At 40.3% G+C, this 25388-nt stretch overlaps 1 protein-coding gene across 1 annotated transcript in view; it reads right to left on the reverse strand.

The window, feature by feature from the left end:
• si:dkey-71h2.2 (low density lipoprotein receptor adapter protein 1) overlaps positions 1-25388 on the reverse strand; it is a 54457-nt gene that overhangs the window by 15546 nt on the left and 13523 nt on the right. The window contains exons 2-3 of the mRNA XM_034162810.1: positions 6565-6707; positions 3208-3320 (exon numbers count right to left, since the gene is read on the reverse strand). Coding sequence (XP_034018701.1) covers positions 3208-3320; positions 6565-6707 — 256 coding nt within the window. The remainder of the gene's footprint in view (positions 1-3207; positions 3321-6564; positions 6708-25388) is intronic.

The raw sequence follows: 25388 nt of genomic DNA on the forward strand, positions 1-25388 counted from the left end.
AGGTGGTTTAAAGCAATTCCAAATTCATCTTAGAAGCTCGAGCAAGTCAATTTGAGAAGTTATCAACATATTAAATGACATTTGTGTCAGTTGACTAACTGGTGAACCTTTTCAGCCCGACAATTTTGAGAGCTTTTCCAGATAAAGGTTCCTCACTTACATGTGAGATGACAACACACTAACTGTTTATCATATTTTACTGCAGAGAGATCCCGCTGCTTAAAGTCCAATTAACAGAAGACGTGCCATAATTTGGTGTACTGTTTTTTCCCTGGAAATTCAGCTGCAGGAATAAAGAAATTGAGCAAATAGGTCAGTGCACAAACAACACTGTGCCCAAATATGTGCAACAGAAAGAATATATGACTGAATGATTTTGAACAGATTTGTTCCATTTTATACAGTATGCCAGTCCCAGCATAAATAAATAAGTGTGCTCATTACAATACAGCATCTATGTGAAAATAATGACAATCTTCACACACACACACCATGCATTCTAGACTTGGGGGAGAAAAACTAACAAAAAACAAAACAACAAATGCATATATAGTATATATTACTGTCAGTGTGAGGTCAAATTTATTTTATAAGTTGTATTACTGTCAAAAATATACAGCGGAATAAGCCAATTGGGAAAAATAAACCTTCAGCTAGAAACAAAAAACTGACAGTATCAGAGCTTTGACAAAGCCTGATCACCAGAAGTCGAGCTGCCAGTCTGCATCATATCTCCAAACGGGCTCAAAGGACCACGAGCCTTTGATCCACCCGCTGTTCAGTGAGGGGGGAAAAAAAAATTTAAATATTAAAGATTGAATAGAACTCCTCACATCAAAGCCTCAAATACAACAAAAACAGTAAGTAAAGGTAACAATAGTGCAAACTTTGTGCACAATATATTACTGCAATGACGATTAATAGCAAATACTTTCATCATACTTATAGTGAGAAAAACACACACACCAAAGTGCATCAGAATATAAATTGGCAACGCTGGTCCAGATGAAGGGATGAAGGCAAGAAACCGCACAATGTTCTGCTCACCAGCAGATGGTGTCATTTCCGTATGTTTTCATTATTAACGCATTAAAAAAAGTGTAACAAAAGGATTAACAAAAAATATGTACTAACATTTATGAATTACAGCCATTTTTATACAAAGTCCCGCCATTCCCAGAGGCCATAAGTGGACTGCCTAAAAATAAGGATTATTGTTCTTACAAATCATCACTTACAGCCAGTTTTCTTTAGGTATGCGAGACAGAGGATGGGTACATGAGTATCCTAAAAGTCACTGGATATGTCTTAGAGTTCATGTACGTCAATCAATAAAGAAACAAACAGTGTAGTAGGTCTGTCTGTCGTAGGCAAAAACTGAGTGACTGCGCAAGAAGAAGACTGGTGAGGGAAGCCACCAAGACAACTTTGAAGGACTTACAGGCATCTGAGGGTGTGACTGGAGAAACTATGCAGAGTGCAAGAATTCTATCTTGAAAATGTCAGGTACACTTTGCCAGAAGGCACATGAGACTCGAGCCTAGATTTCCTTTTTCTTGTGTGAAAATTCTTCTCTTGAGAAAAAAAAAAAAAACTTATAAAACTAATTCACCAGTTTTCTCAAAACACTGAATTTTTTATTTTTATTATTATTATTATAAATCCTGGTGAGCGTGACTAGTCAAGTCTGAAGTACATAGTATCTGGACAAATTAAATTATTAAATGACAATAAAATATTTATATATTAAATATTAAGTTTCTTTAGTCATTGTAGCACTAATGTGCATCCACAGATTGTGATGCACTTTTTTTCCTGCTTGTTTTAATTCGATCGACTGTCCTGCACTCATTTTCCTCCAGCCTTCGCGTCCTTTGTTGACCAATAAATGGATTACATACAACAAAAGCACAAGACAAGACCGGGAGCACGAGGTTGGGGGGTTGGTTCTTATTAGACGGGTAAATCAATCCTCGGTAGACCTGGGCTCAGTCTGCGCTCTGCAATGTCAGATTACTCTGGAAAGACTGGCAGGCAAAAAGTCAAGAGTGGACAATCAGTTACAGTGACTCCTGTGTTCAGGTTATATTGATATGAGGAGAAAAGAAAGATTTAGCTACAAAGAGCGGGAGCAGAACACTGAAGAGAGAAGGGGATCAAAGACGAGAGCGATTCCCCTGGACAGTGGTCTGTTACTGCTGATAAGGTGGATCAGAAGAGGATGCGGACTCACGGCTGCACAAACAAACACCCCATCTTTATCTCAGCTGGCTCCATAATAAACCAGCCATGTGATATTTAGACTCTAATCCTCAGCGGTACGACGTACACACTTTTTAATCTGTGTACCTTCAACTCACAGAATGAGAACACAGTTTTTACATACATGGTTTTAACCACAGGAAAAAAAAAAATCTAAACTTCTCTGTATGAGCTTTAAATAAAATAGTCATAACTGTTTAATCTCTATTAATAAAGCTCAATGCTGCCCCACAAGGAATATTTGTCCAGTATATCTGCCACCAGATTCCTGCCATTTGCCACAAAAGTAAGACTTTAGTTGAGTTCTAGGCTTTGTAGAGCACCGCAGTCTTGCAGCTCATCTGCATCATTGGACAAAACACTATACCTGCACGGTCGTAGTCAGATCCAGCTGCTAACTGGGTACTGGCCTTGACTGGGGAAGTAACTGGTGTCCCATTCAGGGGGAGTCGTAAACTGTCCACCGGTACCAAATGGCCAACAAAGAATCGACTAGTTGTTGTTCTTCGTCGGAAAAGCCTTGGATGAAACTAGCGTCTTGGTTTTGTGCTTTTGAAAGGAGAGTGGCTGTTTTTTGTCATTGATTTTTTTGGCAAAAAAGGGAACGGACAGAAAAGGATTGTGAACCGTTGGTGCTAAATTCTAACAACAATCATAACTCATACATACTCATTCCCTTCCCAGAAACTAGCATGATGGGAAATATAATCTAATCTAAGCTACATTCATGAATGTTACATTCCTCCAATTTTTAATAATAATAATAAAAAAAATGAAGAAATAAAACTGTATTAAGTTGTCTTAAGCGTGGACATTGGCAGAATGTCTCTGCAGCCGAGCTTCTCAGTTTTTCATCCAGTTGACTGAGATGGTCTTCCATTTATAACAACAGACACAAACTTATAACCTCCTTGGTGAGTAAAAATTAAAATTTATTCATTTTACCTGTATATAGAAACATTCTCGATGAGGTCTGCAGTCTCCGTGTCTGTGAGGACGATGCCTTTTGGTGAAATGGTCAAAGTGACTTTCCTGAACTTCTTAGCACCAGCTCTGGCCTGTTGATATGAAATGTGAAAACACAAACACATTAAAAAAAAAAAAAAAAATCAAGTAAAAAAATAGAGTTGACAATCAAAATCAAACATTAACACAACATGAGAGGAACAGTAGTAGCCAGTACACCAGTATGCCTGGTATTTCTATTTTGTGTATTTTTGCAAACTGTTTTTTTTTTTACTTTCACTTTTGATACTGTGTGCTTCTTACCCTGTGTGCTGCTATACAATGCTGCTGGAACCACAATTTCCCTGAGGGAGTCTTCCCAAGGGATCAATAAAGTTCTATCTAAGCTCATCTAAGATGTCACAAAAGAAGAAGAAGAAAAAAAAAAACCTCAATTGTGAATGTAGCACCAAGCAAAATTAAGCAGGCTGCACAAACTGTCCCACAAATGCAAAGAATTTTTTAGAAGGTGACAAAGCAGGGGGAGGAAGGCTGGTACACGTAGACCAGAATGTGGACTCGAAGTCAGGCTGGCAGGCACCGGCTCCCCCTGCCGCTCTGCTCCATCTGGACTTCGAGGAAACGCGGAAACAGTGCCGAGCTTCTGCTCCATCTGGGCGCTCATTGACAGCGACCTCCTTACCTACTTCTACAAGAAGCGATTAGTCTTCACATCTAAACAACAGAGAAAGCAATTTACTGTGCATTTATATAACTAGTGAGGTGCAAAAATGGGATTACTTTCATTTACAAAAAACAACCCTAAATCTGGGACTCCTCAAGGTCATCAGGAATGGTGCCAAACCGTGCTGCCAAATGCTCTGGAGAGAGCGAGGGAACGGAGTGTTCTGCATCAACCCACATCACATAACACGGGAAATATCAGAGACAGAAAGAGCGCAGAGGCTCACTGCAGCAGCTCATTCATGTAGGAAGTGCTTTCGCGTTTCCTCACGTCATGTCACTCGTGTTGTGCAGTTAGTGGGAAGAAAAAGAAAAGCTGTCAGTTTGAGATGCACCAAGTAGTTTCTTGGTCTCGTCTCATCATTAAAGCGTGTAGCACAATGAATGTGGTAATCCCAGTCAGGCTGATTTCTGTTAGCATCATGACAATATCTTCAAAAAGCAATTAGAAAAAAACCTAAATAAAAACATGGTGGATAAACTCAGTGGGGTTGTGACCAGAGGATCCTTGGTTCAATTCCCCGTCAGACAGAAAAATCAGGAAAGTCCCTTGGACAAGATCTTGAAATCACACAATTGCGCCGACTGTGAACAAGTGAATGTGAGGCATCTTGGTAAAGCGCTTGGAGCATATGCATGAGATGGAAAAGTGCTACAAATGCAGTCCATTTACCATTTAACAGGTCATGTCAAGGTCATAGGTCAAATAAAACACATGCAAAGAGCAATTTCAACCAGATTTGCTGGGGAAACTCAGTGGACCCTCTTTTCACAACAGGTCATAGGTCTCAGGTCAAGGTCAAATCTGAGGTCACTGTCCAACATACTTCAATGACCATATCTCAGGACGTACACAGGACCTCGAAACAGTTTCCTGCATAATCCTTTGCTTTCCTGGAGCTAACAAATGTGTCAGAGGCCTGACATCAAGTGACGACATCAACCAAAGTTGAAAAATTAGCTGTGGGCAGCGAGTGAGGTACTGTAATCGTCTGGATGCCTTGTTTCCTAGGTAACGAAGATAAATGACTGTTTCTGTCATGTGAGAAATCAACTGAATCTTAATTTTTCTCATGTTCAGCTCAGTGTCTCACTAAGACGTGTGTGTGTGTGGGGGGGGGGGGGGGGGGTTACTCTACTAGGCTCTTCTTCGATGCAGAAAATGTCACGAATTTCTTGCTGGCAGTGCACAGGTGTGCATATGTGCGTTTAAGCATGAATACAACTAAAGTAAAACACTATTATGCCTGAGATTTTGCAGTGAACACATGCAGATGAATCCCTGGGGTTTCTTCAGACTACAGACAGATTTAAGTTCAACAGTTTAACTGAATTGAAACAGAAAACCAGGCACAGAAAATCTCTCCTGAGCCTCACTTAAGTAAACATATCACAGAATAAATTGCTGCACATGTGAAACCTTTTAATAATCCTGGATTCGCTCTGTTTCGAAACACCTCATGCACTGTCCGTGATAGAAAAAATAACATGATTATAAACACTGTGCACAACAAAAGTTTTCAGAAAGCTACACATCCAAACCACTGACTGTTTTAAGATCCTTTTGGGATTTCACCTCAAAACAAGAACTTGTGTGATACACATTAAAGCACAAACAAACACCAACCCCATTAGGATCTCCTTTGGAATGGATCCAAACACCAACCCACTGTATGTTCTTCTATTTTCTTCTTATTATTAATGACAGGAGTCGCAATCCTGATCCTGCAACCAAGACCTGTTGGGTATTTACACAGAAGTGCATTTTTTTGATGATGGGAAGAAACCAAGGCGTTCTGGAGGAAATCCAGAGAGATATAAGAGAAGGACGCAAATGGAATTAAACCCACAATCTTCTCGCTGTGATGCACTAGTTTAGGGAAGGTGATGGTCTAGTTGTTAAGATGTTGGGCTCGAGTCCAGAAGATCATGTGTTCAAATCCCCGCCTCACTGGAAGAAAAAAAAAAAAAAAAAAAAATCACTCAGGGCCTTCGGGCAAGTCCTTTAATCCCCTGTTGCTCCCGATGTGTAGTGAGCGCCTTGTATGCCAGCACCCTGACATCGGGGTGAATGTGAGGCATAATTGTAAAGCACTTTGTGCGTCTGATGCAGATGGAAAAGCGCTATATAAATGCAGTCCATTTACCATTCACTAGTGGCAAGAGCAAGTGCTGCATCTTGGTCTTTTGGGGTCCTGGTGCTGTCCTTTTTGCTTGATTTTGATGCTATAGTCACTGATGTAAGGTAAAAGGGTGTGAATCACCACGCAGGTATTTGAGTTTTGAGGAGCCCAGCTGCTGGAGAAGGCCAAGGGGACGTCCACATTTCACCTGGCCTCAGGTTATTTTCGAGAGGTGGGAGTGAACTGATTACCTACTTGGGTGGTTGCTATCCAGAACCCAATGCGTTTCTGTAGTGTGGTGGATGTGGCAATGCATGGACCTGACTGAGCTAATATGTTTTTACAAAGATGTGGTTCAACGAAAAAAAGGGCTCATAAAGACAAAAAAAAAAAACAAACAAAAAAAACAAGCCATCAGGAAAACATAAAATCTTATTTTAGCTAATCTTGTATTCAAATGATCTAAAATGATAAGTTTCTGGAGGCTCACCGTGGTAACAATCCTGTGAATAGCAGCTGAGGCCATGTCCTCTCCTTTGGGCTGACCCACCAGAGTCATTCCAAGGTACTTCACATTGAACATCATTCCTTCCAGAAGAGTCTCCTTGGTGTCTGTCCAGTTCTCAGGCAGCTCTGAAAGAACAAAAAGGAGATTAGAAATTATCGACTAGCTCAGATAGACACTATGGACAAGAGAGCTGTCCTAATATAAAGGACCAGTACCACCTGCTGAACTGGTACTGAAGAGGGAAACGCACTGAGGCACTCACAAATATTTGAATTCTCCATCATTTGACCAAGAAAAAGTAGGTCAAGGTCACCATGCAGCTGCACTAATGCAAGAGAATACTGAGGTGAACTTATATCCCAAATATCTAGGGCCTGTAAAGTTGTAAACTTTACAAGTTGACCCAGATGAAATACGTCAACTTTAGCACCAATTGAACTTACACAAGAGGGTTGGGAGATTAACATATATCCCAAATAGTAAGTCCCTTCGGCTGCTCCCTTGTTTGCACTCGGGGTCGCCACAGCAAATCCAAGGTGGATCTGCATGTTGAACTGGCACAGGTTTTACGCCGGATGCCCTTCCTGACGCAACTCCACATTACATGGAGAAATGTGGCAGGGGTGGGATTTGAACCCGGAACCTTCTGAACTGAAACCAAGCACATTAACCACTTGGCCACCACCCCTAACATATATCCCAAATATCTACCATGAATTACTTTCAGTCACATGGTAAAGGTTTTGTTATGCAGTAATGCAGGTTTCACCCAGAAAAAGCCAGTCAAGGTCGAAATTCAACTGAACCCATGCAAGACACATCCCAGTTATCTGGGGTCTGAAACAATTTGGTGCCAAATAATTGCAGGGTGAAGGCAGGAGATAAAAATATAGCACTGAAGTGTGTTTTACTCTTCAAGAGTAAATAAAATACTGATGATTTCCAACAGGTTGTGTGAAGTCATCCCTGGGCTGACTCCAGCAGTTGGGGAGGGAGGGGAGCGTGCACACGCGGAGAGCTTAAAATATCTCTCAGCAGCATGGAACATCAGGACAGCAACAGCTTACAAAACAATGCAACACCCCATTGTGCAATTGGTGAAAGCCAAGAATCCATCAAAAGCAAGGCCTGCTGTGAAAACGACAATCGCACAACAAAAGCGTGAAAACCCGACGAACGGCAAATGAACCTGAGAATTCGGTTCTCCTCCTACATACAGGAGGTATTGTTGGTAACAGCAGAGGGAGACGACAGAATCAGACTGAGTGTGAACGCGATGAGCACAAAGAAAAATCGAGGCACGCACACAAACCGCGTCCAGCACTCGACAGGGATCGATTGGCACCAAATCCCCCTTGTGGAGACAGCCATCTGTCACCATCGAGGCCCCATGCAGCTGTTACTGCACACAGCAGAGCACACCGCTACTCTTCCAGCACTTCTAACGAACCTAAATTATTCATTCATAATTACTTTCAACCACACAACCGGGCCAATTCATATACAGGGAGGACATCCGAGATGCTGTGCAATGATTTCTTTACCATTGCAGTAAGAAATGTCAAAGGCGTGTTACATATATTTTACTTTGCAACATAAATAAACACTTAATTTTTGCATAAAAGTTCCTCAATTCTCATACTGGCACTTGCAGAAATTCCATGTAGATTACAAAAGATGAGCAAAGAAAAGACATTTCAAAAGGGTCATATTTAGTCGGAGGTGGAAAACCTATGGAGACACTGCTTCCCCTACCATAGGCTTGGTAGGACAGTCCACCGTGCCTCAAACAGTGATAAAATACTGGATTATGACACATGTTCCTCTTGCCTGATGGAGCTAGCAGATGGGCCATGTTCTAGTTAAATAAAAATTCAAACAGTCTTTCCTTCAGCTATTAAAAACAGTGAAAGCTAAATGTGTAAAGCTACAATTGTTTATGGATGCTCGCTAGTATAAAAACCTTTAAATGTGAATGCAAGTTTAAACGGATGTAATTCTGCTGTGTGCAAGTGAAGGTCAGGCATTCTGTGCCATTAACATTTCTTGTTACGTGGCGCTTATTGAGTTGTAGTTCCCATATTTAGTAAAAAATACTAGAGCCCGTCCAATATGGATTTTTTTGAGGCCGATGCCGATAGCGATATCTGAATGAAAAAAAATGCAGATAATCGATAAATCAGCTGATTTGCCGATAGCTGATAAATCAGCCGATATATATTTTTTTTAAATGAATAAAATGTTCTTGTTTGGACCCTTAACAAAAAAAGGTATGAGCTAAAAGCTTTGTCCTCATAATGATTAACTTTATAACAGAGAAGAATTTTCAAGTTCTAAAAATGCAATCAAGAATTAAACCTTTGTGAAATTAGCAAATACATATCCTTAAAGAGTTGTGAAAAACATCTGATCTTACTACATAAACTGAGTTGAACTGAAACGGGAGAAATGTGGGGTGACTGTAACTGCAAAGTTATTACAAACAACATTCTTATAAACTTACTTGTATGCTTTTGTCAGCCGATCAGTGCAGTGTGACGGTGAACTACGGGGGCCGGTGATGAACACATTGATGCAGGGGTGTAAGCAGCTCTCAGTTGAATGGAGTCAGAGCTCCATCTACTGGACAAATGGTGCAAGGACATTTTACATTGCTGACAAACATTATTTCAGTAACTGTTCTGTTTATGAGAAATTATCTGCGTTCTATCGGCAAAATTTCAGCCAATAGTGAGTAATATGAAAAGGGCTTATATCGGCCAATATATCTGTCGGGCTCTTTAAAAAAAAAAAAAAAAAAAAAAAAAAATACTATCTTTAATTGACTTTGTACCACATTTCAGGAGCTCTAATGTCAATAGTATTACAAACAGGCGGCATGGGGTAAGCAAAATAACCCTCAATTCTTGTTCAATTTCAAAATGAAGACAAGATAGAAGAAATGTGGAGCTTTGTGTGTAAAATAATATGTTGCTCCAACTGCATACCATTTTTCCATGCTCCTTCAAGTCCACGTTTGGGTTAATCAGTGCTACTGATTACAGTATATCTGTACAGATATACTGTATTTTTGTTTGTCATTACAGGGATTCCACCATTTTAGGGATTCCATCATCTACAGTCCATAATATAATGCACATACCGGTATTTTTGTTTGTCATTACAGCACAAAAACAGCCCCCTAAAACTAGTCTTCATAGATTTGCATCCATGCCACCACCCAGAATTTTAAAAAGGGACAAAAATAAAAACTGATGCCTCAGTTGGAGGATTTACATCATTTTGATTTTCTAGCAACCTTTCTGACTGTCATCTAAATTCGCGGCCGTGGGATTTGAATTTGTCGAGATATTCCAGTTTAAAAATGTCTTCAAAGCTATAATATTTTTTCCCAGGTGAAAATACACAAAGACACTTGAGTGGGGGAAAAAAATTAAACTCTCAAAATCCAACTACAATATCTGACTTAATGAGGTATTTGTGGTATTAGAAAAATAATCATTCATAGTAAACAATAGCTGCATTCAGCACACAATGACTAAATTTCAAAGTTCTATCACTTTTCTCACAGTTGTTCACGTCCAAGTTGGACATCCCTCTGTGCCAACGCTTGTGCATGACTTGGAACCCATCAGATTGAAACATGTCACAGCGTTACGCTGCTCGGTGTCTGCAGTTGGTGCTGCGTCTCCAGCAGATTACACACATGAATTATTAAAAGAGCCTCATGTTGATGCTGCAGGGTTTCCAATATATGATCTCCTTAAAGAGGCGGAAGCTTAAATATTTAATAAATCCTGTGTGAGACTACAGAGGGACGAGGGCTGATAAGAGTGACACAACCAAACAGAGGGAAGCTAATTGGATTTTAAAATGTTGAATACTTTAAATAAATAAATGCAGTTCAGTGGAGTACAGTGTTTTTTTTTTGAAGGAGGTCATTGTTGCAACTAGAGGTGCACGTGTTGTGCGCGCCAAGGTGATCTAATTTGAAAAAGCGGAAAATGAGATTAAAAGAGAAGAAAGAAGCTGCTGAGCTTTACATCTTTATTAAACGGATGCTTGGAAATGCTTTCACGCTCAGGCTGCTGTAGCAAGTCAACAGTTTCCTTCACGCTACAAATTTACATTTAAAACAATGCATTACAATAAGATTTCACGTCACGGTGGCTGTTTAAAGTCAAAACATAAATTCCCTGAGATGCTGAGTGCTGTAAAATGCTCGCCAACTATATAAAAAAAATGAACTACTGATGAGTGTAGCATTTCACGGTAACTAAGCCAGGGGACGTGCTGTTGTAATATCATGGTTGCGCTCTGCATGTGGTGATCACCAGCTGCCTGTTTTCCCCCAAAACACACGCTCCGTAATTTAATTTGCGCGCAGGAGTCAAAAATCATACCCGGGTGCATTCTTCTCTGGCTGAACACCTAAACTCGCAATTAATTAAAAACAAACACTTGCACTTATGTGCACAGACAGAGAAACAATCTTGCAAACACAGGCACACGTGCAGAAATGCGGGGGGGGGGGGGGGGTGCAATCAGAAAAACACACGTTTTCCCCAAGCGACAACCATACGAGTTAATTATAAAAACTGTTAAAAGAAGTGCATGCGCTCCAGTTAAAGCTACAGCTTACGCAGAAGAATCAAGAAATTGTTGGTTATTCATTTTTTCCTCCCACTGTTGTGATCATAAAGAGCCACAGAAATACATAACTGTATCATCAGCATAAAGTATGAAAATAAAGTGTTTTCTAAGCCATCTCCCAGAGGAATGCTGTAGAAGGAGAGAAACAAAAGAGGTCCAAGATAGTTTCCTTTGGCACACCATTTCAAACGTGTGGGACTTATAATCACTGGGGACAACAAAGAATTTCATCCCTTTAATATACGAGCAGAACAAATTCTTGCCTAGCCAGGGTTACACTGGTTTTTCAAGCCAAAGGAAATTAGCTCCATTTTGATCTGTGAAAATGTCCTGGTGCTAAATCCACCACGCCACTGGTCCATCCCCATCTACAAAAAGGTCCTGAGGTCCTCAACACCAACTAAGCAATTCTTCATTTGACACAAAGTCATTCCAGCTGTACTGAGGAATCCACTGACGAGACCTTGTACCAAAGCCATGAAGCCATCTCCTGCGATCGCTGGTCAGTGTCTCACAACCATGCAATAAGATGGGAAGCACCAGGACCCTAAAGACTTGGGCCGTCTGCGTCTCGAAAATCCTCTGACCAGTGCCCTCATGAAGCCATAGACTCTTCTCAGGCATCTCTCGATCTCAGAGACCTAAAGACATAAATGTGGCTGGTGAGATGAGTGAATCTCTCGACAACTTTGACACTTCCACTATATGCAGACACACTTCTAATGGCTTAGTTCAAGTCATAGAAGCCCTGGATCTTAGTCTTGATCCAGGAAAACTGTAAATCCAGGTACTCTGATGCCTCACTTGGCTTCTCAAGTGCTATATTTAGGGCATCCATTGATTCCATGAAGACCAAAGCGTCACCCTCAAAGTCAAGATCGGTAAACTTTACCTCACTGCCAAAGGCGCCGAAGCTGCTGAATTCCAATAAATCCCCAGTGAATCCCAGAATTCACTAGAAGGAAATTAACTGACAATCATTTTGAGTTGAAGTCAAGGAATGTGTCAAGGAAAAATGTTAGATTGCTATTTGTTGGGCACCATGGTGGCATAGTGGTTAGCACTGGTGCCTCACAGCGAGAAGGTCATGGGTTCAATTCCCACCTGTGACCATTCTGTGTGGAGTTTGCGTGTTCTCCCCGTGTTTGCGTGGGTGCTCTCTCCGGTGGACTAAGAGTTTGAAGATGTGTGTGTGCGATATTCTGTGAATCTTGATTATTAAATATGGAGGATTTACTTATTTTTCTGTTTTGCACAATTAAAAATTTTTACATTTTGAAGTTTAGTCTGTCAAAAAAAAAAATGTCACCTTAGAATCTGGGAAATAATAATGGATCATCATCTTTGAGTATTTTATTTACAATCAAGTAATGCTCAAAATTTTTTTAAAAGAGTGATCATCACCTATTTCCATTTATTTGCAAGTAGGTGTTGTCTTTATAAGATTTCACAAATCTTTACAAAATCCTGACAGGAGTAAGTTAAATATTCATCTGTAAAAACTCAAATGCTTCTCCATCCTTGATAAAATTGTTCTGCCATGCTGTTTTACTCCTCTGATGAAACCCCGAATCTAGGACAGCACCTTCACTGGGAAAATAGGCCGCATGGTGTGGGTTTGATGTGGTACACCCGGTGTAACTGGTTTTCTGATTCAGGCCCGGGGGCGGACTCTCATTTTTCTGTATTCTTAATCTTTTCATCAGCTCACACCTCAGTGAGCGTTACTTCTCACTGCATAAGCACAGTACAGTACATAGTTCCAACACTTGGTAGCCTCTCACGGCTACAAAGCTGGTTTTTCCGAAAGGGGCAGATAGCCTCAGGCGTGCAACAGCTGCAAACTAGAACAGAATTCGGAGCACGGCACTCCAAAGACCAATAGTTATCTAGGGATGGGTATCGAGAACCGGTTCCTTTCGGGTATCGTTAAGAAATGATTCAATCCACCGACATCAATAAGCTTTGTGCTTAACGATTCTGTTATCGGTCCTTCAGAGTGGCCGTTGTTTTGGCGGGTTTTTGTCAGGAAAATGATCCTTTCTCTACATTGATTACAGACCCTGCAGCGGGTCCTTAATCAACTTTTCTGCAGCGCGACTTTGCTTTGAACCTATCAAAGCGTGGTTCGCAGATTGAAGCAATGCTTCGGTCGATTGCTTCGTATATTTCTTTCTTTCGTTTAATTTTCCCCCGCTAAAACCCTAAAGAGCATACATCTTTGAATAAGGAAAGATGATTTTTTTTTTTTCCTCACCTAAATGGATGCTGCACTCACTCCAGTTTATTGTCTGGAATAGTCCCAGACTGCATTTCAGAGCTTCTAGAATTCAAACATTTTCGTGCAGGTGGTGTTGGGGGGTAATTTTGGGTTTCAGCTTTTTTTTGTTTTTCACCACTTTCATCCCTGAATATGAGTTGTGATTCACTTTTGTGCAGATTAAAGTTACAAACTGGGACTCCTGTCTTGTTGCGAGAAAGAAACGAGAATCATCCTCCGTTCTGTTCACACAGCTCCAAACATTGCACGGCTCTCTGACAAGTCAAGATAGAATGATAGAATTCAGTCTGAATTAATAACTTCAAAGCGAAACAGTTTTGTTTATTTTTATTTATGTCCAGAGATCAAGGATACAGTGACTAATTTCATATTTATTTACTTTAAGACTCAATGAAATACAAAGAAAACCTGTAAAGCCTACTTTTAGTACAAAATTCACGAGGTATCGATAAGGAATCGGATCGATAAGCAGAATCGATAATGACATCGATAAAACCTTATCAATACCCATCCCTAGTTATGACGGCCAAATGCACGATTCCCTGATTCCACCAGGTGCAACTTCATAACACTCCACATGTGCTGCTGTTTGGATCATCATGATCCCACCAGCAGCACATTTCTTTACATGTTGGTCATTTTCCCTTCTGCATGGGTGAGTAGTCTATGTAGTTCCATGATGTCTTGTTTGGTACAACCACAAATCGTAAAAAGTTGGGGCGATCTGGAAAATGCATTTTTAAAAAGTGCATTTACTTTGACTTCTATTTCACTGCAGACAGCATTAACCAAAGATAATTTTGTATGGTCAACTTTCAATCAATCAACTTCAACTTTTTTCTTGTATAGCGCCAAATCACAACAAACAGTTGCCCCAAGGCGCTCCACATTGCAAGGCAAGGCCATACAATAATTATGAAACACAGTCTACGTCTAAAGCAACATAACCAAGGGATGGTCCAGGGTCACCCGATCCAGCCCTAACTATAAGCCTTAGCGAAAAGGAAAGTTTTAAGCCTAATCTTAAAAGTAGAGAGGGTATCTGTCTCCCTGATCTGAATTGGGAGCTGGTTCCACAGGAGAGGAGCCTGAAAGCTGAAGGCTCTGCCTCCCATTCTACTCTTACAAACCCTAGGAACTACAAGTAAGCCCGCAGTCTGAGAGCGAAGCGCTCTAATGGGGTAATATGGTACTACGAGGTCCCTAAGATAAGATGGGACCTGATTATTCAAAACCTTATAAGTAAGAAGAAGAATTTTAAATTCTATTCTAGCATTAACAGGAAGCCAATGAAGGGAGGCCAACACGGGTGAGATATGCTCTCTCCTGCTAGTCCCCGTCAGTACTCTAGCTGCAGCATTCTGAACCAACTGAAGGCTTTTTAGGGAACTTTTAGGACAACCTGATAATAATGAATTACAATAGTCCAGCCTAGAGGAAATAAATGCATGAATTAGTTTTTCAGCATCACTCTGAGACAAGACCTTTCTGATTTTAGAGATATTGCGTAAATGCAAAAAGGCAGTCCTACATATTTGTTTAATATGCGCTTTGAATGACATATCCTGATCAAAAATAACTCCAAGATTTCTCACAGTATTACTAGAGATCAGGGAAATGCCATCCAGAGTAACGATCTGGTTAGACACCATGCTTCTAAGATTTGTGGGGCCAAGTACAATAACTTCAGTTTTATCTGAGTTTAAAAGCAGGAAATTAGAGGTCATCCATGTCTTTATGTCTGTAAGACAATCCTGCAGTTTAGCTAATTGGTGCGTATCCTCTGGCTTCATGGATAGATAAAGCTGGGTATCATCTGCGTAACAATGAAAATTTAAGCAATACCGTCTAATAATACTGCCCAAGGGAAGCATGTATAAAGTGAATAAAATTGGTCCTAGCACAGAACCTTGTGGAACTCCATAATTAACTTTAGTCTGTGAAGAAGATTCCCCATTTACATGAACAAACTGTAATCTATTAGACAAATATGATTCAAACCACCGCAGCGCAATGCCTTTAATACCTATGACATGCTCTAATCTCTGTAATAAAATTTTATGGTCAACAGTATCAAAAGCAGCACTGAGGTCCAACAGAACAAGCACAGAGATAAGTCCACTGTCCGAAGCCATAAGAAGATCATTTGTAACCTTCACTAATGCTGTTTCTGTACTATGATGAATTCTAAAACCTGACTGAAACTCTTCAAATAGACCATTCCTCTGCAGGTGATCAGTTAGCTGTTTTACAACTATCCTCTCAAGAATCTTTGAGAGAAAAGGAAGGTTGGAGATTGGCCTATAATTAGCTAAGATAGCTGGGTCAAGTGATGGCTTTTTAAGTAATGGTTTAATTACTGCCACCTTAAAGGCCTGTGGTACATAACCAACTAACAAAGATAGATTGATCATATTTAAGATTGAAGCATTAAATAATGGTAGGACTTCCTTGAGCAGCCTGGCAGGAATGGGGTCTGATAAGCATGTTGATGGTTTGGATGAAGTAACTAATGAAAATAACTCAGACAGAACAATCGGAGAGAAAGAGTCTAACCAAATACCGGCATCACTGAAAGCAGCCAAAGATAACGATACATCTTTGGGATGGTTATGAGTAATTTTTTCTCTAATAGTCAAAATTTTGTTAGCAAAGAAAGTCATGAAGTCATTACTAGTTAAAGTTAATGGAATACTCAGCTCAATAGAGCTCTGACTCTTTGTCAGCCTGGCTACAGTGCTGAAAAGAAACCTGGGGTTGTTCTTATTTTCTTCAAATAGTGATGAGTAGAAAGATGTCCTAGCTTCACGAAGGGCTTTCTTATAGAGCAACAAACTCTTTTTCCAGGCTAAGTGAAGATCTTCTAAATTAGTGAGACGCCATTTCCTCTCCAACTTACGGGTTATCTGCTTTAAGCTACGAGTTTGTGAGTTATACCACGGAGTCAGACACTTCTGATTTAAAGCTCTCTTTTTCAGAGGAGCTACAGCATCCAAAGTTGTCTTCAATGAGGATGTAAAACTATTGACAAGATACTCTAACTCCCTTACAGAGTTTAGGTAGCTACTCTGCTCTGTGTTGGTATATGACATTAGAGAACATAAAGAAGGAATCATATCCTTAAACCTAGTTACAGCGCTTTATGAAAGACTTCTAGTGTAATGAAACTTATTCCCCACTGCAGGGTACTCCATCAGGGTAAATGTAAATGTTATTAAAAAATGATCAGACAAAAGGGAGTTTTCAGGGAATACTGTTAAGTCTTCTATTTCCATACCATAAGTCAGAACAAGATCTAAAATATGATTAAAGTGGTGGGTGGACTCATTTACTTTTTGAGCAAAGCCGATAGAGTCTAATAAAAGATTAAATGCAGTGTTGAGGCCGTCATTCTCAGCATCTGTGTGGATGTTAAAATCGCCCACTATAATTATCTTATCTGAGCTAAGCACTAAGTCAGACAAAAGGTCTGAAAATTCACAGAGAAACTCACAGTAACGACCAGGTGGACGATAGATAATAACAAATAAAACTGGTTTTTGGGACTTCCAATTTGGATGGACAAGACTAAGAGACAAGCTTTCAAATGAATTAAAGCTCTGTCTAGGTTTTTGATTAATTAATAAGCTGGAATGGAAGATTGCTGCTAATCCTCCGCCCCGGCCCGTGCTACGAGCATTCTGACAGTTAGTGTGACTCGGGGGTGTTGACTCATTTAAACTAACATATTCATCCTGCTGTAACCAAGTTTCTGTTAGGCAGAATAAATCAATACGTTGATCAATTATTATATCATTTACCAACAGAGACTTAGAAGAAAGAGACCTAATGTTTAATAGACCACATTTAACTGTTTTAGTCTGTGGTGCAATTGAAGGTGCTATATTATTTTTTCTTTTTGAATTTTTATGCTTAAATAGATTTTTGCTAGTTATTGGTGGTCTGGGAGCAGGCACCGTCTCTACGGGGATGGGGTAATAGGGGGATGGCAGGGGGAGAGAAGCTGCAGAGAGGTGTATAAGACCACAGCTCTGCCTCCTGGTCCCAACGCTAGACAGTCACAGTTTGGAGGATCCCAAAAAATTGGCCAGATTTCTAGAAATGAGAGCTGCTCCCTCTAAAGTGGGATGGATGCCGTCTCTCCTAACAAGACCAGGTTTTCCCCAGAAGCTTTGCCAATTATCAATGAAGCCCACCTCATTTTTTGGACACCACTCAGACAGCCAGCAATTCAAGGAGAACATGCGGCTAAACATGTCACTCCCGGTCTGATTGGGGAGGGGCCCAGAGAAAACAACAGAGTCCGACATTGTTTTTGCAAAGTTACACACCGATTCAATGTTAATTTTAGTGACCTCCGATTGGCGTAACCGAGTGTCATTACTGCCGACGTGAATTACAATCTTACCAAATTTACGCTTAGCCTTAGCCAGCAATTTCAAATGTCCTTCGATGTCGCCTGCTCTGGCCCCCGGAAGACAATTGACAATGGTTGCTGGTGTCGCTAACTTCACATTTCTCAAAACAGAGTCGCCAATAACCAGAGTTTGATCCTCGGCGAGTGTATCGTCGAGTGGGGAAAAACGGTTAGAGATGTGAACGGGTTGACGGTGTACACGGGGCTTCTGTTTAGGGCTACGCTTCCTCCTCACAGTCACCCAGTCAGCCTGCCTTCCCGACTGCACGGGGTCTGCCAGGGGGGAACTAACGGCGGCTAAGCTACCTTGGTCCGCACCGACTACAGGGGCCTGGCTAGCTGTAGAATTTTCCATGGTGCGGAGCCGAGCCTCCAATTCGCCCAGCCTGGCCTCCAAAGCTACGAATAAGCTGCACTTATTACAAGTACCGTTACTGCTAAAAGAGGCCGAGGAATAACTAAACATTTCACACCCAGAGCAGAAAAGTACGGGAGAGACAGGAGAAGCCGCCATGCTAAAACGGCTAAGAGCTAGTAGCTACGCTAAGCTAGCGGATTCCCAAACAGGGAATCCGACACTAGACAGGCTGTGGAGCAGCACAGGTAACGCACGACAACAGTGCTAAAATAAAATAAAAATCCACTAGACAGGCTGTGGAGCAGCACAGGTAACGCACAACAACAGTGCTAAAAAATAAAATAAAAATAAAAATCCACTGGACAGGCTGTGGAGCAGCACAGGCAACGCACGACAACAGTGCTAAAACAAAATAAAAATCCACTAGACAGGCTGTGGAGCAGCACAGGTAACGCACGACAACAGTGCTAAAAAATAAAAATCCACTGGACAGGCTGTGGAGCAGCACAGGCAACGCACGACAACAGTGCTAAAACAAAATAAAAATCCACTGGACAGGCTGTGGAGCAGCACAGGTAACGCACGACAACAGTGCTAAATCAAAATCCACTGGACAGGCTGTGGAGCAGCACAGGTAACGCACGACAACAGTGCTAAACAAAATAAAAATCCACTAGACAGGCTGTGGAGCAGCACAGGTAACGCACGACAACAGTGCTAAAAAATAAAAATAAAAATCCACTGGACAGGCTGTGGAGCAGCACAGGCAACGCACGACAACAGTGCTAAAACAAAATAAAAATCCACTGGACAGGCTGTGGAGCAGCACAGGTAACGCACGACAACAGTGCTAAATCAAAATCCACTGGACAGGCTGTGGAGCAGCACAGGTAACGCACGACAACAGTGCTAAAACAAAATAAAAATCCACTAGACAGGCTGTGGAGCAGCACAGGTAACGCACAACAACAGTGCTAAAAAATAAAATAAAATAAAAATAAAAATCCACTGGACAGGCTGTGGAGCAGCACAGGCAACGCACAACAACAGTGCTAAAACAAAATAAAAATCCACTAGACAGGCTGTGGAGCAGCACAGGTAACGCACGACAACAGCGCTAAATAAAAATCCACTGGACAGGCTGTGGAGCAGCACAGGTAACGCACGACAACAGCGCCAAAAAAAAAAAAAAATCAAAATCAAAATCCACTGGACAGGCTGTGGAGCAGCACAGGTAACGCACGACAACAGTGGTAAAAAATAAAATAAAAATCCACTGGACAGGCTGTGGAGCAGCACAGGTAACGCACGACAACAGTGCTAAAAAATAAAATAAAAATCCACTGGACAGGCTGTGGAGCAGCACAGGTAACGCACGACAACAGTGCTAAAAAAAAAAAAAAAAAAAAAAAAAAAAAAATCCACTGGACAGGCTGCGGAGCAGCACAGGTAACACACGACAACAGTGGTAAAAAATAAAAAAAATCCACTAGACAGGCTGTGGAGCAGCACAGGTAACACACGACAACAGTGCCAAAAAATAAAATAAAATCCACTGGACAGGCTGTGGAGCAGCACAGGTAACGCACGACAACAGTGCCAAAAAACAAAACAAAAATCCACTGAACAGGCTGTGGAGCAGCGCAGGTAACACACGACAACAGTGCCAAAAAATAAAATAAAAATCCACTGGACAGGCTGTGGAGCAGCACAGGCAACGCATGACAACAGCGCTAAAATAAAATAAAAATCCACTGAACAGGCTGTGGAGCAGCACAGGTAACACACGACAACAGTGCTAAAAAATAAAATAAAAATCCACTGAACAGGCTGTGGAAAAACTTTGTTAATATACATCCATTCCTGTATTTAAGGTCTGCAACATATTCCAAACTACAAAAAACTGGGACAGGGCAATTTATTCTAATTACAAGGATTAAATAATCACTTTTACAACCAGTCAAGGGATGGATACATGAACATTTCTAAGTCACAGAGTCTTGGAGTTCATTGACATTAATCCTAAAAATAAAAAAATGCTGCCAGTATGATACTGCATGCCATGTCTGTGTCAGGCAGGCAGTTCTAATGCTGGAAGGAGACGCCACCAAGACACTCAGACAACTCTGAAGGCACTATAGACATTGGACCAGAATTACTGTCCTTCATGCCCATCTTTCTATGGTCTTCAATGTAATCCACCCAACTGTGTAGGAGAAGTTACTCTTTCAAACGTGTGGACAGAAATGATAAGTTCTACGTACCACTCCCCCCCCAACTCCACCACACACACAAATTTTTATTTGCACAGCGTATGGGTGATTCTTAGACTACGGGCACTTATGTCCTTTGATCATATTGTATGAAAAACAGAAAAAAGGAGAAATTTCACACTTTTATAGTTATCTTTACAATGAAAGTGTGTTAAGAAATTTGTTCTAGTAGTCTATGATGACTTTTTCACCTTTTTTTCAGCATCATTATATGCAAATATTGCCGTTTTGTGCTTGTCCCACACCCAGACTTTTGATCTTCAATGATAAAAATGAATGGTAAAGAAACATTTTTTCTAATGTTTTAAAATATCTCTGAATAAAATATCAGTAAAATAATCAAAACATAATTGGGGTATTCAATGTCATACAACTGTTGTGATTTTTTTTTTTTTTTTTTTTTAAATGTAGTTGTCCCACACTATTGCTGTAATTTCCACCACAACACTAATGTCCCTTTAAACAGTTTGTATGAAAGATTGTTTGGGTAGTTTCTATGGAGATAAACAGTGACATCAGAGCACATGTATATAGTGCCAAATCACAACAAACAGTTGCCCCAAGGCGCTTTATATTGTAAGGCAATGGTGTGGTGGAAATTACATTTACAAGGCCAATAGTGCCCGTAGTTAAAGAATCACCCGTATAACAAGTCTATCTTCCCAAGATTACACACTCCAGTGTCCTCCTCTGAAGTATCCTCTTATTTGCAATGCATGACAAAAAATAAATAAAAAGAAATAGTCAAATGGGGAATTGGATGGTAACAGAATTGCAATCAAAGCAAAATCTCACTATATTTTAAAAACTTGACACAGAATTGCTTATATGCACTGAATCTGAATTTCGACTCGCATACGAATCAAATTCCATTGGTAAGCAATCAACATATGCGTCTATTATTGGCAAAAACAACAAAATAAACAACAACCTATGGGCTCATGAATTCACAGCCTCACCAGGATTTAGAATTCCTTCCTGCAGGAAAAACAAAAACAAACCACTTCATTATTTTGAGCGAACCTCCTAATGAGCAATGGTAAAAATATAACCTCCCTGGTGAGGAGGAGAGAAACCACAAACAACAACAACAAGGAGGTGCAGCAGTCAAGGGATCAAACCGCCGCTGTTTTCCCTCTGCAGCCTCAGCGTGCATCAACGGTGATCCTGCAGCAACAACAGCAGGGGAAGCTGCTACATCCAAATGAGATGACTGAACACCTTGGATGCAACAAAACAGGTGCATGAACTACCTGAAATGATCCGACACCTGTAGAATTGAAGAGCGCCGCAGAAAAGCTGCATCTCCATAATTTAACATTTACACACACGTGCAAAAACCCACACATTCTTCATTTCCAGTGCCTGCACAGTGATGTCTGATACAACTATTTAAACAAATGGGGTAAAATCAATACTGACAAGACAGCATTTATTGGCTCTGCTCAGAAAGCAATGTTTTTAAACCCACTTCTTTTTTATTTATCATAAAATAATGAACTGATTTTCCTAAAACACACTTCCAAAGTTGGATGTCACCTTGGATACATTTCTAGGGATGTTGCAAAAAATTATGACTTCCTGTAAGGCATGCAGATTCTGCAAAAAAAAAAAAAAAAAAAAAAAAAAAAAAATCCATTAAATTTTTGGTTCAGCTGAGCTCTAAAGAAGCCACGGTGGCTAAACTCAAGGTTTGGAAATAAATAAATAAAAATCATGCAAAACAGGCAGAGAAGAAAAGAAGAAGCGTCTGCTGCAGTTACATTCACACAAAATCTTTTCTGGAGAGTTGTGTAGAGCGTCAGAATGCAAGTGATGTGTGTGGAAACGTCGTCTGTGTCACCGACAACCAACCGCACCTGCTCCCAATTTGCATCATCCATCCATGCAGCAGGTGGCAGTGTTCAGCAGGGGGCAAGAAGGTCTACAGTATAATACATACAGAAAATCAAAGTTGCTTTTTCAACTGATGTGGTGCATCAACATTTACCAGACTGCAATCAGTTTATCATTATTATATGCACTTTTACAATTGTGATTTAAAAGATGATAGCACTTGTTCATCAAGACTTTTACAATGCACAATGTTTTTGGGGGGCTTTAGCAGAGTATGTGCAGAGCGTGCAATGCTACTGTGAATACAGGTGATACATGATTTTACTCCAGTAGGTCAAAAACTAACAAGTCTACTGTTAAGAAACAAAATAAAAACAATTTTAAGAGAATCACACTGTGCCTGGTGAGATCTGAGTTCAGGGTGAGGATTTCTGGGTAAAATAAATTAGACTACAAACTACCACTTCAATCCAATGTAGCGTAGCAGAAATGATGTCGACTTAAAAGATGAGCATCCTCAACCGATATTCTTTTAATGATTCAGCTCAGTGCCAGCTCCTGGCAGTGGTACACGCCGTAACGAACGCTGCTCTAGTTCAGGGGAACTCAGTAATCAGTGATGCCTGGGAGGTGCACAGATATCAGTGTTAACTTTATATTAAAATTCAAAAATGAAAACAGCCAAAATGTCGTGAAATGATTCTCCGTGTTGTTTCAGAGGTCAAGTGCCTTTGGCTGTACTTAATATTCCAAACATAATCCTCAACTCCACCAACAGGAACTGTCCTCAAAAGGCCCTGTGACTCATTAAGGAGGAAGCATGGAACTAATATTTGCACATACAGCAGTGACACAGTCTCGTCTTCTCTGCATGTAGCATCTCCTCTTAGAAACGTCGAGGGAACTCAATGGGATGCACATTAAGATCATTTTATGGACAGCAACAATTAGATTCTTAAAGCTACTAGAGCACTGCCCTTGTGTGGAGTTTACAACTCCACATTTTTATACCTTGGAAAAAACTTTCAAGGTCAAAGTCCTGTTAAAAGTGTTTTTTCATAAGCTAAAATATAGATCAAAAGGGTTTTTCAATGTTAAAATTAAATATTTGCTAAATCCACAATACAGATCAGATGAGGATCAAACTTGGTCTGTTCATTGAGAGTTCCAGTTTGCACCTCATTGTCACAAATGAGTGTGATTGAGGCACTTTTGATTGAGATATAATGCAAAATGTACATCAAATGGGCTTTTCAATATTAAATTCAAATGTCCAGAAAATCCACAAACTGGATCAGATCTGGATCAAACTTTGTCAGGTGATAGTGAGTGTCAGTCTGCACCTCACTTTCAAATATGAGTGTGATTGGGGCATGTTTGATTAAGATATAATGTAAAATATATATTAAATGGGGTTTTCAATGTTAAATGGCCACAAAATCTTTAATCTGGATCAGTTCCGGATCAAACTTTGTCAGTCAATAAAGGATACCAACCTACATAACGCTGTCAAATACAAAAGAAATTCAATCTGTTTTGACAGTTATGAATTTTTGAAAATGTGTTCAATGTTAAAGGATAGGGATTTTCCAATTTTCCAAGATTTTTTCTGACTTTGACCTTGAAAATTGAATCAGTTCTTGCCTATCAGGATATGAATCCTCTGTAAAAAAAAAAAAAAAAAAAAATACCATTAACAATATGAGAAAAATTGTGGGTTATAGGCTGTTCCAAAAACAAACAAAACAAAAACAGGGCGAAAACATAACCTCCACCCAGCTTTCCTGGTGGAGGTAATTAATTACCTGCAACAATGAACTGTTGTGTTTTATTAAAATTAGAAAGAGCCCTTCTTATCTACATGGGAGCCCCCCCCCATGGAGGTCGCCATGTATGACACTAAATCCTACATACTGTAGCTTTAAAAACCAAACAAACAGAGATGGAGCTTCATTCAAGAATTCTGCTGTGCTCCAGTTTTACTCCCCATCCCCAGAGAAAAACCTTTGCTAATATTTGTTCTGTGGACACTGACAGTTGGTGTGCAGGAGGAACCTCATTTGACAATTAACCAGATGCAGATCCATGTGAAACAGGAACCAAACCTGCTTAGAATATCTAAAAGTGGGCGGGACTTGGTGAGTATGGTGAAATGCAATGCAAATACACATATTGCACATATTGATGGTTGCAGACAACATAACTTTTTCCCTCCTAATGCTGAACATAAACCACCACTCAATTACAGAGGAAGTTGTTTACAGGGTGTTTACAAAAGTCCCACCAGTTAATTTATCACTAGGGGGCATTAAAAATGAAGGTGACTTGAAAAGTAAATGACCACGAAAACAACCTCGTTATATTTACGTATGAAATGACTCTGTAGCTAATGTACGTATGTTTCACATGCAGGAGTTAAACAGGCACATAGTCGATGCCCAACACATACAGTTGGGTCCACGTACTAATTTTGGACAGTTTGGCCATTTTTGTAATTTTGCTGGCAGAGTGGAGGTGGAATGAAGCAATCAAGATGTGATTACAGTGGAGACCTTCGAACAAAACCACCACATTCACCATTTAGAAACTACAGCCTTTAAAATTCAGTTCCTTCTTTTTCAGGGTCCATAACTAATTGGACAAACTAAAATATAAAGGTCATCGTTAATAATCACCTGTACAGCCAGTTTACTGTAGACAAGTCAAGGAATGGACAAGTCCTGAACTTCATTTATATCAATCATTAAGAAATCTGAACAGTAAATCTGTCTAGAGTAGGCAGGTCTCCAAAACTGAGTGAACTTCCAAGTAGCAGGCAAGTAAGGGAAGCCACCAAGACACACAAATTATGCATCTTTACGTCTCCCAGGTCCTTGGCCTGATTTATGCAGCTGATTGAATAATGTTCATGAGGGGAAGGACAAACATTTCCAGAATCATGCAAACTCCAACTTATCAAACCAGCAAATGCAGGAGTCTTCTGGATGA

The sequence above is a fragment of the Thalassophryne amazonica genome, chromosome 21 (assembly GCF_902500255.1).
Source record: "Thalassophryne amazonica chromosome 21, fThaAma1.1, whole genome shotgun sequence".
Lineage (NCBI taxonomy): Eukaryota > Metazoa > Chordata > Actinopteri > Batrachoidiformes > Batrachoididae > Thalassophryne > Thalassophryne amazonica.